The 17033-nt window shown below is 37.9% G+C and overlaps 1 protein-coding gene across 9 annotated transcripts in view; it reads left to right on the forward strand.

Moving 5' to 3' along the window:
* FAM160A1 (family with sequence similarity 160 member A1) overlaps positions 1–17033 on the forward strand; it is a 232600-nt gene that overhangs the window by 127513 nt on the left and 88054 nt on the right. For all 9 annotated transcript variants that reach the window (XM_038559018.1, XM_038559020.1, XM_038559023.1 and 6 more), the window contains one exon: positions 13741–13972. In XM_038559018.1, coding sequence (XP_038414946.1) covers positions 13868–13972 — 105 coding nt within the window. In that variant the 5' untranslated portion in view covers positions 13741–13867. The remainder of the gene's footprint in view (positions 1–13740; positions 13973–17033) is intronic.

Genomic DNA, 17033 nt, shown 5'->3' on the forward strand with positions numbered 1-17033 from the left:
AGGAGAAGCAGACTCCCCGCTGAGTAGGGAGCCCAACATGGGACTTGATTCCAGGGCCCTGGGGTTATGACCTGAGCCACAGGCAGATGCTTAATCAACTGAGCCACCCAGGCATCCCAGGATGCTAAATTTTACTGGGCATATTACATTTTTGCTTTGAATGCTACCCCCTCAACTTTTAATAACAGCTTGTTCTTTGAACCTTAACATGTGACAGGGATGGAAAGAGTGTTTTTTTTCTTTTTAGCCCAAGCAGGTGGAGTTAGATCTGAGAGCATCTGTTAAATGCATCTAGGTCCTTCTGACACTTCTGTAACCATTTACCCAATGTATCTACCATTATTTATACTGGGTGTGCTGTTACTCTGAGCATATGCTCATTTCATATGCTTGGTGGTAGTCTGTAGATAATTTGAACATTTCTGATTTTTAAAATTTGCATTATACAGTTATTTCTATTTAATGACTTTGAAAAGATTCTTTCTCCGGTGAGAGAGCAGAATTAATGATTTTTTAATCACATTTTTTTTGGCTAGCATGTTCTGCTTTGTGTTTTTACCACACCACCACCCCCCCAAACCCCCCAAACCTCCCGCACCCCAAACACATAAGCTAGATTTAGGAGAAAAATCATGGGGGGATCTGTTCAGACAGTTACCTCTTTGATTCCCCCAGAGGCACTGGCTCTTAGATCTTCTACTAGTGTAGCTCCTCTGATCTTTTATTCTGTAAGGTGTTTGTGTCTCTGTATGATGGATGTTTCACTGACCCAAGTAAATGGAAGAAAATTTTTCTCCAGCCTTTAAATGTATTGCTTTCCTTGTTCTTTCAAAAACACACTTTTCTTGGGTAAGAACATTTTAGAGGCATTTGGCATCAAATCAACAGAATTGTGGCCTTTAATGGAATTTGAAGCACTGAGAGGTGGTTTGATTGGTAAGAATCCATTTTTGTTTCTTTCTCCTTGGCTATACCTTCTTCACACAATAAAGAAACAACTCTCCTCCTCCTCCTCCCCTTGTTTTTTGAAACAAGAGTGTCTGATTTTATTGAATTTTGTACTTTGGCTTTTATTGTCACTTTTCTTTTTCCCTTGAAGGGGAGGAAAAACTCTCAACTTGTGTACAGAGTAAATTAAATTATGAGGAAAGTAGTCCACGGAGTTAAACAAGATGAACTGAGGATTTGGAACTGTTTCTAAGCATTGCCATGATGCTGCAGATAGTCTAATCTATGATTCAGAAACTTATTAGTCATTTTGATATACTGTTGATTTGACTAATTACCCTGAAGGCTGGCTGGCAGACTGAATTGCCCAAGTCACCTAGTAATTTCGATCAAATCAACGAGTAATTATAGTTTTGTGCAGGCAACAAATATAGAATACTGATCATGATAGATGAAAGAAGATGTTATTGTGATATAATCATATAAAATACTTAATTCTAGCCTTCTAGCAGTCCTTACCTTTTTCGTATTTCAGTGCTGAAATTGTCAGCGCACAATAGAGAAAGGCTGTGGCAACTGTCTGGAGAGAATCATTTTATTCTTTCAATATAAGCATGTGAAAGACTTTCTAGTGGTAAGGTAAATACTTATATCTTAAATGTCCTTTAATTGTAATAAGCATGGTTTTGGAAGCCCTCCAAACGACATATGGTCAAATCTGCAGCTCTCTTAGATTTCTCACAGGAAGAACCTAGAAATGAGCAAAGTTATTGCGACTAATTTCACTTATCAGTTCATTAGATTCATACTAATATTAGCACAATCAGACCTCCCTGAAATCCAGATACTGACATTTGTTTGGTTTCCACTCTGTCATCATTTCCCCCCTCAATTTGGGGTGGGGGGCGGGAATCCTTCTCCAGAGTATGGTGTTTATGACTGCATTTGTCATTGGCAGTGTTTATATGCTATTTTTGTGGGTATAAATATAAAATATTTTAGAAACAGAGCCATGTTTACTGAATGGAAAAATCTGTCTTTCATTTTACTTGAGTTGTCTCCTGGATGGTTTACCTCTGTTCCTTTTCTGTGAAAGCAGGAAATAACAATTTCCTTGGAATTAGTGCAGATTTGCTGTATAATTAATGTTTGTGAAGCTCCTCCAGGGGAGTTATTCTGAAGAAAGCCCCTGTGTTTTGTAGTAACTTCATATGCACTTGACCAAAAAGAAAAAAAAAATCAGAGAGAGAGAACAATAATTTAAAAATTTCAGATATTTTGAGTTTGTTCTTGAGGAATTAGAGATATATTCCTGCCATTTTCTTGCTCGGTCTTAGTTTCTGCCTCCCTGTCACAGTGTGAAGATCTCAGTGTGCTGGAAGTCGTTCTTGCATTTGAAGATACATGATATTTTTTGGTACAACCTGACCCCAAACTACTACTGCTTTGTTGGGATACTCAGCTATTTCCCCAGCTTAATAAGAAACAGTTTGTTGATTTCCAATAAGTACTTTGCTAAGAGATGTCCATAGTAATTTTGAGTATTTGCACGTTTTGCCTTGTGCACTGACACTAGAGACTAATCTACAGATAAGTTGCAATTTTGTTCCAATAGTATTTAGTCAGCTCATCGATTTTTTGGTAATCCCCCAGGGTTTAGAACAGAAGTGAATTATTATGCATATATATGTTAATATTATATAAAATTATTCTTCCAAAAAAAGGAACTCCTTTGCTTCCACATCCATTTCACAGCTCCTTTGATTTTAGAAGTTAATTAGCTCTCAGGTTCATGATGCTTTGAGGGGAAAGTAGGGACTCTTGTCTACTCTTTTTTCTCATCGTTTTCTACCTGAAGCACTAACTCTAGGGAGAAATAGTGCCAATTGCAAAATTTATCTCAAGCAAAACTTAATTTAAAACATTGTCTTTGATTTTTCTTTTCTTGCTTTTGTTTCCTCTTTCTTTACCCCCTTACAAAAGACATGGATACCCACATGTTAATTTAGTGGAGAAGAGTTTTAATTAAAGAAGTATGGATAGCCTGAAACCATTCAAGTCTGTGCCAGTCACTCTAGAGGCAAGTGTAGATGAATTGAAGCAGAATATGGGAGACTTGCGATCTACCCAGTTGCTTCTGGAGGCTTATAGATAAATTAATGCCTTCCTCCCCATGAGGACAGCCTCTCTGCAGGTCCGCTTAGGGGGCTGGCAGCCATCCAGTCAATAAGCCATCCTTGCTGCAGCAGCAGAACTGCTTAATAGGAGTCGCTTCAGCTTTTACTTTTATTTGTTGAAAAGGCATCACAGCAAGCCTAAACTCTGGACCCCCCAAGCAGAAATTAGAGCCTCCATTACCCTTTGTTAATTGCAAATTACACAGGGCTTTTCTACTGTAGTGTCTCTGAAGAGGCAGGAACTAATGAATAGTATTTACATCCGTGTGCAGAGCTAGACTTGTGTGTGTGCAGCAAGAGAAAGAAGCAGAATGTACCTCGCATTGAGGTAAAGCACTGCTCTGTTCAGGGGTAACCAGTGTCTTACCAAGTTCTGCCTGTAGTAAAATGGAGGCTTTAGAGTAGTGAGACCTGCTGTTAATGAGAGCAACATTTTAATTTTTATTTATTAATTTATTTTTAAAGCTTTTATTTCCTTGAGAGAGAGCAAGAGAGAGAACATGAGCAGGGGGAGGGGCAGAAGGAGAGGGAGAAGCAGACTCTCTGCTGAGCAGGGATTCTGATGTGGGGCTCGATCCCAGGACCCTGAGATGATGACCTGATCTGAAGGCAGACACTTAACTGACTGAGACACCCAGGTGCCCCAAGTGTAATTATTTTACTTTATTTTATTTTATTTTATTTTATTTTATTTTATTTTATTTTATTTTATTTTATTTTATTTTATTTTATTATTTTATTTTATTTTATTTTTTAAAGATTTATTCATTTATTTATCATAGACAGAGAGAGAGAGAGAGAAAGAGGTAGAGACACAGGAGGAGGGAGAAGCAGGCTCCATGCCGGGAGCCCGACGTGGGACTCGATCCCGGGACTCCAGGATCGCGCCCTGGGCCAAAGGCAGGCGCCAAACCGCTGAGCCACCCAGGGATCCCCTAATTTTAAGACAGAAAGTTTAAGAAATTTGTTTGTAGGTGCATCTTGATCTTGGGTTTTCATGGCAAGTATTAGTTTGAAAGATTGGGGTTTGTACAAGTAGAAAAAAAATCTTATAAAACAAAGATAATTTAAAAAGTTTTAGTGCATGGTAATGAAATTGCCCAACTATAACTTCAACAAACTGCAATACTGAAAGCTTTTCTAAATAATGAGAGACCTTCATAGTGAGCTGAATTTCCTTTGACTGCTTTTGTTTTTTTTCTATAAAAAAAAAAAAGAGGTTCTTAAAAAATTGAGAACTGTGGAGAGCCCAGGATTCCTCCAACTACATTCAGAGAACCAGTGATCTAGACTGACAAAAATTGTGGCAGAGCTTTAACTTTTCATAATCCCAGAGCTATGAACCCCATACGGAGAGGTAAACTATGTAAATTTAACTCAATAAATTTATTGTACAATAATACTAAACTTTAGAAAAGTGGTCCTTAAGAAAAAGACTAAAAGACTGCCACTCTTTTGAATTCTTTGTGCTTTCTTAATGTATCATTTTCATCCATATTTATTCTGTTGGAAGTTAACAACTCATAACTACAGAAGTAGTTGTTTTTTCTTTGTGTGTTTTCTGTTGAATGTTTCAAACATTTTGTGGTCCTTATAATTGATTCAAATAGCATATTATGGGGATGCCTGGGTGGCTCAGTGGTTGCGCAACTGCCTTTGACTCGGGTTGTGATGCCAGGGTCCCGGGATCAAGTCCCGCATCAGGCTCTCTGTGAGGAGCCTACTTCTTCCTCTGCCTATGTCTCTGCCTCTCTCTGTGTGTCTCTCATGAATAAATAAATGAAATCTTTAAAAAAAAAAAACCCAAAGCAAATAGCATATTATGTTAGGATACTCTTTTATTCCTACTCATACCTGTCAGGCTATAATTACTGCAGGACACCTTTCCTGCTGAGATGAAGAGACTTCCAGCCCACTGTAATTGCCATACAAAGCTGGACTTGTGTATGTTCCTTAGGTGTGGGATGTTCATTGGTGTGTATTTTATTATTTATTTATTTATTTTAAAGACATTTATTTATTCATGAGAGACACACAGAGAGAGGCAGAGACATAGGCAGAGGGAGAAGCAGGATCCCTGAAGGGAGCCCAATGTGGGACTCGATCCCAGGATGCTGGCATCATGACCTGAGCCAAAGGCAGATGCTCAGTCACTGAGCCACCCAGGCATCCCTTGGAATGTATTTTAAATTTAAAAATGTTTTTGCTAAGTAGTACACGAACATGGTACCAAATTCAAAAAGTGAAGAAAGGTACACAGTGAAAAGAAGTCTCCTTGCCTTCCCTGTCCCCGGCCACACCATGCCCCTTTGCTCAGGCACCTGCCTCACATGTCGTCTTGGGTGCCTGCACAGATGGTCTGTGCATTTACAGGCATATAGAGTAACATATTCCTTTTTTTCTTATACAGATGGAGGCATACTGTACTTGATGTTCTGTACATATCCCGACAGCCTTTTGATATCAGTACATTCAGAGCTGCCACCTTTTTTAAAAAAAATTGTGACATAGTATTCCATTTTATAGAAGTGCCTGACTTAAATAACCCGACCATTGCTGGTGGATATTGAGGATCTTTCCACTTGTTTACTATGTAAATAATTCTCCAAAGGACATCACTGTAGTTAGAGAGGTGTTAGTGGGTAAGAGGCTGTGTCTGGGTCAGATCCCAGGATATCTGTTTGACCTTGATTAAACCAGTTCCTTTACCTCTTCGTGACTCAGTTTCGTTATCTATGAAAGAAGAAAATATAATTCACAGGATTGTTGAGAAGATTTAATGGTGCGATGTATTTCAAATTACCCTGGCAAAGAGAAATGCGCAATACGTGTCAACTCTTACCGTTAACCAGTCTGCCACTTGCAAGGTGAAAGTGTCTTCCTAAGATAAATTCACAGAAGTGGTTTTCCTGACCAAATTAAATTTTGAAGACTGTTGCCAAATAGTTCTCTGTAGGTAGAAGACCAGTTTATGCTCTCACCTGAGGTATAAGAGGTATACTCATTTTTATTTCTCGTAAGTCACCTCTTGATTCGTGTAAATCCGGACCGTGATTGTATATTCCTGAGGTCCAAGTTGGAGTTGCTCAAGAGGGAGAGATTTCAAGTTAAAAAGTTTTTCTTCCTGAAAATTTTCAGGACTTCTAGAAGGTCTTGCTTTTTACTCTTATCAATATGACATCTTCTCTTAAATCTTAATGATAAACTGATTGTGGCAATAATCAATGTTTGAGTGGTAGACTACTTCAAGCCAGTAGGTTTTTATTATGTACTTAGAGTCCTTTACGTACTCATGGATGAGAAAATGTGGCCTTTTAAATATTCAGAAAACAGTGGTACCATTTGTTAGAGGGATTATTATATTTCCATGTAAGGAAGTCTTACATTTTTATGTTCGTAAAAAACAAATGTGAAATTAGAACTTCATAGTCCTTTGGCTATCATGTGGATGCTACTACTATTCCACTTACTTGAAGGTAAGATACCAGTCTCCATTAGCTCAACACCAGTGGTTTACTCCATTTCTATCACATTCATAGTATACGAAAGGCACCCAACTCTGTGGCCCATTTCATAGACTAGTAAAGAAGAATGCTTTGCCCCAGTCAGCATAGGCTTGTGTTCTGGGAGACAAGCAGATTTTTGGTTCTGAGCCTTTGCTGACATTATAATAAATGCTAATCATTTTGTACCTCTGATGCCTCACCTTGTAGTGTTTTGGGTAGGAGTGGAAGTGCCTAGCCAGCCATGAAATTTGTAGGGCACCAAGGCCTGAACTGATTATTTTTCAAGGGCATGGTTACTCATGGGCTGAAATAACCCCCACAGTGCTGAAACACAACTTTTAGTTACAGTTCAAGTCACAAAAGTTCTACAACTCTCTTCAGTAATACCTTCAGTATTGGAGCTGGCCGTTAGCATCTGTTTTGGAACTCTTCATGGTTTTACCACGAATGCTTCTTTAACGTGGCTTTTAAACTTTTTTGAAGGAGGGCGATTCATTGACCCTTTTTAAAATTGGCTGAAGACTATAGTCACCTCTCTCCTGAAAAGGGATGCTAACAATTTATGAGATTCCTAGATATATAGGGAATGTTAATGGTACTTCACTTGTTGCCCTTAGTGTGTCTTATGCCATGCACAGATGAAGGATGTTTTTGGAAAGGAGGCTTTTCATGTTGTTATTTCCAAAGGCAATCATTACCTCACCTTGGTTACTATAGGTTACATATCTGAAAATTTTCACTGAAAGCATTTGGAAAGCTCCTGGGAGGGAACTAATTCTAAGTATAGAGTAAACAGCACAACCTCGTAAAGTACCCACTTTTCCAAAGAAAATGACCAAGACATGTTGGTCAAAAACTTAAATACTGTTTTTTTTCTAGGAACATTTCTTGAGAAGAACTTCATTAGTATGAGAAGGTTCTTTGATTCAGAGCACTCATCCCAAATCTCTGCTTTAGAATATTGTTCCATAGAAGTTGTCGGATCATCTTGTTACTGCATTTACCTTAGTTAAATTTTAGGGCTTTGTGCCAGAAATCTTGACTGAATTGTCCCTTGATAGCTTTCAACAAAGTAGTGCATACTGCCAAGGCTATAGTGACTAACAACCTTGAGTAGACCAATTCCTTTACCTCTTTGTGACTCAGTTTCCTTATCTATTAAAGAAGAGAGTATAGTTCACAAGATTGTTGAGAAGATTTAATGGTGTAACATATTTCAAATTGCCCTGGCAAAGAGAAATGCTCATGTTTGAACAAATCACTCCATGTGTACAAGAAACTTCTGTTCAGTCACCAGTGAGCTGATGTCTCAACACTTGCTATAATTTTCAAAAGGTGTAGTTTTTACATTCCAAATCCTTGCCAGTAGTGGTTTCATTTCTTAAATAGCCTTAAAAATTAAGTCCCCAAACAAATTTCAGGTATAAATATGAATTTTAATTTTAATTTTTCTTCTCCATTTTTTCTGCTTATCAGTTTCATGGCACTTTGGTATGACCTAGTTGGCAGCCCGTTCTAGTGAAATTAAAATGTAAAACATGGTGAAATTATTTCAAGGAATTATTGACAGTTTCTTCAGTCTCATAACTAGTTTGAAGTATGCATTTATTAAAGTCTGAAGCTATTTGGAATGTATGTATGGAGAGAATTTTCTTTGTGTGCATTCTATGTGTTAACTGGTGACCTGCAACTTGGTAGGACAAAACACGATTGTATTTTACTGAATAATGGACAGTAATCAATGAATGAGCCAGAGTCAAAAACTATGGCAAGTTGAGGGAGCCTTAAGACAAGGTCTGGGAGAGTCAGATATTGGATGCTTTATTTTTCACAGTCCAGCATTGCTATGTGATATGAGAGCGAGAGAGAGAAGGAAACTGGGCCAGAGGATTACAGCAAAGGGAGGATTTAGGTTTAATAGGATTAGGCTCTAGGTAGAGGTTGTCTGAGGTAGCCTGACCCAAAATGAATTCCCCTCCCCCTACTGCTATTACTTATAATTGAGGGCACAAATTTCCTCTCTTCGGGTGTTCCCAATATTTGAAGAGTCTTCACCCCTAGATGGAATTTTACATGATAAGCACATTTACAGTAATAGACTTTTTATGTATTTAGTAGCAGCCAATTCAGGGCATTCCAAAGTGCATTCTAAAACAATGAGTTAAAAAAAAAAAAAAAAAATAAAAAAAATAAAACAATGAGTTAAAAAAAAAAAATAAAACAATGAGTTCTTCGACCGGTAATTGCCCAGGAAGAAAAACACAAACAAACTGTGAATTATATTAGAGATGGTTGATTCTTGTGCTTTGGGTTCTTGGAGTGAAATATGGTTTAATTGTTACAAAGAAGACAGATAGAATCCATTTATAACTAGAATTCCTACAAAAATTTTTGTACAATGAGTATTCTTCTTCAAAGCTTGTCTTCTTACCCCTCCCCAGTTAGCATAACAGTTGGAATAAAGTACAGAAAATAATAACTTTTTGAGCTAGAGGAGACCTAAGAAATCATCATGTAGTCTTAACTCACCTAAGTGAGGTTCCAAACCAAGATCCCTGTTTTTCATTCAAGGTCTCACAGCTGGTTAGAATCCTGGGGCCATTTCCCCATTTAGAGCTCAGGTCCCCAAGAGGCAACTAGATGTTTTCTGACTTCCACACTTGGACAACTGAATTAAAAGCTCTTAGGCTTTGCCCTTTGTTCCCCACTTTAAATCCACCCAATCTCTCTAACCATTTCCACAAACCAACCGTAGAAACAGGAGAGAAGAAGGAGAAAAATAGAAAGGGAGCCTGCCCTGTCTTTTCATCAAGTTCAGGAGATTGCTTCTGATTTGGCAACTTGCTATGGAAAGACTCCACATGGCTTCTCTTTTATTTCTAGGCCTCTCATTGCTGTGTGGTTGATGTTGCCTTTCTTCTGCTCCTGTTGCTCTATCAAAATACCTAAAATAAACAAACCAACAAATATATACACACACACACACACACACACACACACACACACACACACACACATACATTGTTTCCTTCTCACTAGGCCTGCAAATATACTCACTTTTTCCTTAATAAAAGTGTTCCCTGGGCTCTGTGTCCCTTTAAGGTGACCACCATTTCTTTCCCTTAAATAATTTTTTATAATCCATTACTAGAGGATATTATATTTAAATACATAAAGGAAGGATGGCATGAGATCATATATCATTAAATGCCAAAATGTTTACATTGTAATTTCAGTATGACAGTGAAAGAGGGGTATATTAAAATACAGTCATTAGCAGTTCAGGGGGGAAAATGTGATTTTCACACATTTATAGCTTTCCTAAGTATTGTAGTTTTCAAAGGAGGCTGAAATTAGATAAAGATGTCTCTCTATTTGGAAATGAGATTGAAGGAATTTTTACAGTTGAAAGAGGTATAACATAGATGACTAAAATCTAAGCTTTTATGATTATATAGTATATTTTATAACTCTCTGATATGGAAACATATGCTTGTGCTTTTTGTCATAGTCAAATAAAAGATATCATGTACCTTCCAAAAAAGGCAAATAAGAATACATGTAATTCTTTGTCAGTTTTCTCTCTCTCATACAATGATTTAATAACGTTTTTCTTTCCTTACTGATGAAAAATATTTTTGTACATAATATTAATGACATATATAAACTCAATTACTCAATAATGTCTTTGGAAATAATATAGTCAGTTCTGCCTTTGCAGTGTAGAGTCTGTGCTGGTATAGGCATGTATGTTGATAGCTGACCTTCATCCCATGCCCAAAAAACTCAACAACCATGCCACAAAACCACATGCAACCACTGTTGGACAAAGAGTCCTTTGGGTATTTTTTGGTGTTGGTGGTTCATTTGAAGGAAGTACAAAAATCACTATGAATGGTTTATAGAGCTCTTTCTCAGGCATGAAATTTGAGTTGATGTGCATGTGGGTATTTATAGGAAGAACAAGCTGAATCTGTGGCAAGAGTGTTCCTCTGCACAGTCTCAGTGCCAGGTCTGATAGGCTGGAGAGGGCAGAGAGCAAGAATGTGGGGAGATATCCAGCAATGCCATACTCATGATACAAGCACACATTCTGGAGACTTCAGCCTCTTTTACCCACTTCTGGCTTTTTTGCTAAGTTTTGTCCTGCTCTGTTCTTGGGACTTTTATTTATTTATTTTTAATTTTTAATTTTTAATTTTTAAAAAGATTTTATTTATTTATTCATTAGAGAGACAGAGAGAGAGAGAGGCAGAGACATAGGCAGAGGGAGAAGCCGGCTCCATGCAAGGAGCCCGATGTGGGACTCGGTCCGAGGACCCTGGGATCACAACCTGAGCCAAAGGCAGATGCCCAACCACTGAGCCACCTAGACATCCTTCACTTGGGACTTTTAGCTGTGCTCTCAGAATTAAATAAAAACTTGGAATGGAGAAATGCAAAAAGGAAAAGAGTAAAGCCCAAGAATAGGCAAATGCAGAAATATATTGAAAACCTTGGCGCTTGAGGAAATACGCCCTTATATGTCTCTCATAAATATGGAGCCATCTCTCGCTTTTAGTTTTATATTGCCCTGGGGAAGTGCTAGTGCTTTAATATTCTATCATGGGAATAAGAGAGAAAGAGAGTGGAAATATCCAGCTCTTTTGTCTCTGGGTGTATTCGGAAGTATTTTCATTTATAGAATCTTCTGGCATAGTGTTTCCTTCTTAAATGTAGCTTGCTTGACTTGCCTGTGTTTAGAGTCTTCAGGCATCTGCTTCAAAAGTATGATTGGATAAGCATCATCCAAGTGAGATGCACTTTTCTCAGAGAAGAGAGAGCTTCCTTAAGGGAATAGGGCCAGGGATTACAGCCAGGAGAAAGGAGAATATAGATTTCTAGAAAGAACTCTGGACTGGGAATCAAGAGACTTACTTTTGATTTCCATCCAAACTAACTCGTAGTTTATGATTTTAGCTAAGATATTGATCTCATCTGTAATGCAGTCTTGCTATCTGAAAAGATTCCATGCAAAGTCCCTTTGAGAATGAACTTAACAGACCTTTGAGAGCATGTTTCTAATTTCAATTTAGAAGCAGTTGGTATGTTGAATGTTCGTCTCATATATTTGAAGATGAATCTGAGAACCCTGGAGCTGGAAGGAGTTTCAAGGAGTTGTACTTTTCGAACCTCTGGGATAAACCAAAATGCTCTGATTTTCCTGTTATTATCATTACATCATCTGAAGAAAGGACATTTTCACAGAAATATTATGTTTAAGACAATGAGGGAGTTGAATAAGAACTTCTTTCATGTCTTATCACTTAAAACAGGTCTGGACATTGAATTGTTACCTCTGAGGACCAGCCTGGTAACCAAAAGTGAGGTGAAGAGGCTGACACTAGGATCCTAGGGAAGAGTGGGGACATGTACTCTGTGTGTATAGGGAGGCCACTCCTGGTTTTTAAAATACCAGATGGGCCCAATAAAACATGCCTCTCAGTGGCAAAGAGCATTGTTGGCAGTGGGCAATGTCTTATTGAAAATAAATTTGGAGCAGTTGGATAGCTCAGTGGTTGAGGCTATCAGTTCGTGATCCTGGGTCCTGGGATCGAGTCCCTGCAGGGAGCCTGCTTCTCCCTTTGCCTATGTCTCTGCCTCTCTCTCTCTCTGTGTCTCTCATGAATAAATAAATAAAATATTAAAAAAAGAAAACAAATTTGTATTAATAGGAATTACATGTTGGAGAATTCACTAATTTGAATAATAAAATGTAGTCCTAGAAGATACACACAAGCTGTTTCCCTCAGGTATATAATTTCTGTGCGCCTTCCTCAAACAGGCCTTCTTCTTTCTGCAAACTTTAATCCTCTTCCATTCTCCTTGAACAATGTTTCCTTTCCTCAGAATGATCAACTCTAGCAAGTTTTCTGTTCATTATGTCCATACATTTTTTTTTCAAGATATGAATGTTGAATGGTTAGCCTCCTGCCCCCAACAGAAGCACTTGTTTTGAATATTCCTTAACTATTTTCTAGTGTTCAATTCCACTCCTCACAAAGAACCTGACCCCTAGGCCTAACCCAAATCCTCGCCTCCAGCCCCCTTTCTCACATTTTATTGTTTGTAGAACGAACAGTTGACCAGTGTTCTCCTTGTAATATCCTTCGTATTACTCAGTTGAAAGTTGCTGTTTGTTGGCACTACAAGTCTGGAAATTTAATCATGGATTTTGTTTTCCATTGCACTAATAATTATAGTGTAATCACTTTACCCAAAAAATAGTATTTGGAACTGTACCCAGTCCTTTTTGTGGGGCGATCAAACTGGTGAGATACTGACATCATCTTACTGCTTCTCTCTGCGAGTTAGCCCCACACAACTGGATCATGCTCTCTGACCTCAATGTCTTTTTCCTCCCGACTGGCTCTGCAGTAGTCAGACTTTCTTCATATTTTAGCCACATAATTAATTTTTCATTTGTAGGTGTGCTACCTTGTACTCTGAGTAAGCACTATCTTGTTTTTGATGGATCATTTCTATCTCTGATTTGTCAAGGTTACTTGGAATTCTATTATTTTTCAGAAAAGCCAGAAAATTTAACTTGTTTTATAGCTATGAAATGACTGAGAATACTTTCAATTCCATTATGACAGCCATTGATTAAAAAAATTCAATCATATTGGACCTACCAATTTGGGTGCTATTTTACAACTACCCCAGGTTGCATCAGGGTATTTATTTCTGTCACTATTAACTAATGGCTTTCCTGTTCTGGATATTTTTAAATTCCACAGACAATGGTATCATACATAGTTTCTTGCTCAGTTATAGAAATTAGATTTGAATGATTAGAATTATTATCTAGGGGTTTGTGGTTGAAGGTAGTAGAGAAAATAAACCCAATAATTGTTTAATATATGCATGTAGTTTTGGTACCATCATTATTTTATACTTTCAATAGCAAGGTAAGAGAAAATAGGGGAGCCTATAGATTGGGTAGAAATGTCTATTTTGTAGATATTTTTGTTCTGTGTTGGACTTTGAAAATGTCTATGCTTTGATTTAAATTTAATGGCCAGTGTCCTATTTAATAATGAGATGCATTTTTGTTATTGTCATTACAGGTTTCAGAAGATGACAGTGAAATGTGATGAAGTTACATTTCTTATATGATACTTGAAAGTCAGTGACTGTTTGCCAAATTTTCCCGAAAATTAACTATGACTTAGAAGCACTGATTTACGAAGGTTTATGATGTCATCGGTTACTACAGAGAACAAATTCCAGCAGGCTGTGAGCCTGCAGGGAGTTGACCCAGAAACATGCATGATTGTATTTAAAAACCACTGGGCGCAGGTAATGTATGAGTTGCACTTTTTTTGCTGGTGTAGGTAGCCTTCGAGGCCTCTATCACATTGAACCAGGGGTTTCCTACCTCTGTGATAGGTGTCTAGGCCTCCCAGAAATATAGGAAGCTGAACTCTCGCAGGTAGGAAGAAAGGCAACTTTCCTTGTTTTTTTTTGTTTTTGTTTTTGTTTTTCTTTCATAGATTAGATATCTGTTTGAAAACCATGGTTTCCATCAAAGCAATTAGGGAACATACATATTCCTCAGGTATTTTTGGAAGAACAGCCATTGGCCTTACAGTGACTTTTACGTCACTCTGCAATAGACTTGACCGTGATTACAGACTGTTTCCCTCCTCCCTGCTGATTTCCATCTAGTCCTTACACTCTAACAGTGCTAAAGTACACATGTATTAAATATTTACCAAGTGCTGTGCTGAGTACTTCAAAAGCGTTATGTCATTTGCTCTTCTCCACAAACCCGTTAGTGTTAGCTTCCTCATTTTATAGATGAGGGAATGGAAGATTATAGATGTAGAGGAACTTGCTTGAGGTTCTATAGGCAGTGAGTTTCTAAGCAAGTATGTAGACCTTGGTCCCTCAACTTGTGTACTTGACCTCTATGCTCTACTGTTTTTCGGGCTGGTGGTCTCTGTGTAATTTAAGGAAAGAGGATGCCTGGCAGTATCTGAATTCATTACAAAGCTGATTATAAAAGTTTTTTGATCATTCAGTTTGACTTCTCTGTAGCTCGGATCTGCTTGTATAGACAATTAAGGGTTGAATGTTTAGAAAATTTATCAGCTCACTACTTTCCTCAGGGAGTTTACAAGTAGTAAAATAAATAAAATTGGTCTTCTTTACTACTTGTCCAACATTACACTCCCTAGGTGAGCCGGTAAGTAGCTATTTATGTGACAGTTTTTTAATGACTACCCAGTTCCTTTCTGTGGCCGGAAACAGCACAGGGGTTAAAGCACTGAGCCTGCAAATCACAGCAATTATGGGGGACACAGTTTAGATCAAAAACAAAATCAATTCTGCTTCTGGGTCTTTTACACTTTGTAGCTTCTTGTCACTAGTGTAAAGCTTCCAAGATTTTTTATGCATTTCCCATTCTCTGACTTTTTGCTATTAGAATCTTAATGGATTTGCTCTGGATTTAGCAAAGGGAGGAAAATAATTCAGGAGTTTTCCAGATAGAGCAATTATCTTTGACTTTGCACTTTTATAAGTAGTTTAACGTGCCGACTCCAAGTGAGGTTGTGAACCCTAAGGGATGTGCCCGTTAGTCCACTGGATGTGGGAAGAGTATTTTAGGAGGCCTATTTTTAACTTTATCTTTGAAAAATTTCTATTTTGTTTTTATAAAGTACATAATATGGTCACATATTAGTATGTGCACATTTATAAATGTATCTAATAATGATTTGCTCTCATTTTTTTAAATGGTAGGAGTGCACAGATGTTTTATATTGAGAATATTTCCAGCCTCAGTAATTTCATTTGGCTGAAAAAGCCTATCATTCTAATACATAGTCTTGTCTCTGGGCCCATTTCGTGTATTTGTGTAAAAAATATTGTGTAAAAATTGTAAGCATTCCTGGTGGAGGATCTGTGATGTGATCCATTTAGCATTCTGTGCCACTCTTCAAAGACATGATCTATCATCACCCTCTTGATTTTATGTGGATGGATCATTTGCCCTGTCAAATTCCATCCCGGGCAAGCTTTCTCCAAGCTGCTAGAGTACTGCTAGAGAGTCTTAATTCAGGAATGTGTAAATATTCTTTCACATTGCTGAAGGAGTATATGTTGGTCCTAGAATCATATTACTCATTCCCATATTTGATATGAATGATTTCAGCGTTATCAAACATTTTGGGTTATCTGAAGCATGGTACCCTTTTTGAGTACAGAAAAAGGTAGAGCTAAGGGTAAGGATAACTTTGTCAGAGGGAATGGTGTTAAGTTATTAAATGCTTCCTTTTGTAAAATGGGGACGCTCTGGTCTTACTCTTGTTTCAACCATTCCTTTAACTAGCTTAACCTCTTTAGACTCGACTTTTCCTTTTAAGTAAATCTGTAAAGTGCCCGCAGCCTCTGTCTACTTCCAAGAAAGGCTCTTGAGGGCCTTTTTGTTACCTTTATGAATAAAAATATGGCTCAAAGAAATGCATGGGGATGTCAACACAATTATTGTTAAGTGGAGATTTACTAGCCCCAACTATGGATACATCATTGTAGGCTAAACAGGTAGCCATGATATGGGCTTTTAACGAATATATGGATGACATATGTTGATGCATATATGATGCTAATTTGGATGACAAGGTGAGATACATTATTAGAAAATGAATAGCAGTGATTACAGGAATTAAGTCAAAGGACAGGACTATTACCTGTGAAAATGGCTTGGGAAGTGGAGAAACTGAGATTTTGCTAGCCTGACTGTAGGAAAGGAAGGTTTTGATGACAAATGAAAAGAACATGTTAGAGAAGGGGTACTGGGAAGAAATGCTCAGCTTTGGCTCTTTGGTGGTACAAAAAAGGGTGAAAAGTCAGGGCAAAACAGAGATAAAGGGCTCTGTGAGAGGTAAGGCAGGAGACTTTCAGTTGATAGGAATAAATGATACTCACTGTTTGGGAGTTTCATACATTAGCACTTTGCTGAGAGTTGTGCTGGCTGGGAGTGCATGCAGAACGCTTGAGATGACTGGGAAGTAAGCTAAAGTCTGATATAAACTCCTATGACTCCTGTGAGGACAGCCCCTGGGTTCCCCTGAGGCAACCCAAGGAAACCTGTAAGGCTGGCAAGAGATGTGGCCTCATCAGAACTGAGTGACAGCATTGTATTTACTGAAGGGTTCCATTAGCTGGCAAGCACCATGCTTTTTATGTGTTAAATTAGGGAAAATGAAGTCGACAGAAGTCTGTGGTATCTGAGTTCTTCTGTTTGTTAGGGTACTTCAGTACAAATTCAGCACAATTAACATATATTTGACAGGTTTTGTTCCACTGTTTACTAGTAGCTTCTGTTCCAGACCTTGACTTAAAAAGCAAACTTTGA

This window comes from Canis lupus, chromosome 15 (genome assembly GCF_011100685.1).
Source record: "Canis lupus familiaris isolate Mischka breed German Shepherd chromosome 15, alternate assembly UU_Cfam_GSD_1.0, whole genome shotgun sequence".
Taxonomy (NCBI): Eukaryota; Metazoa; Chordata; class Mammalia; order Carnivora; family Canidae; genus Canis; species Canis lupus.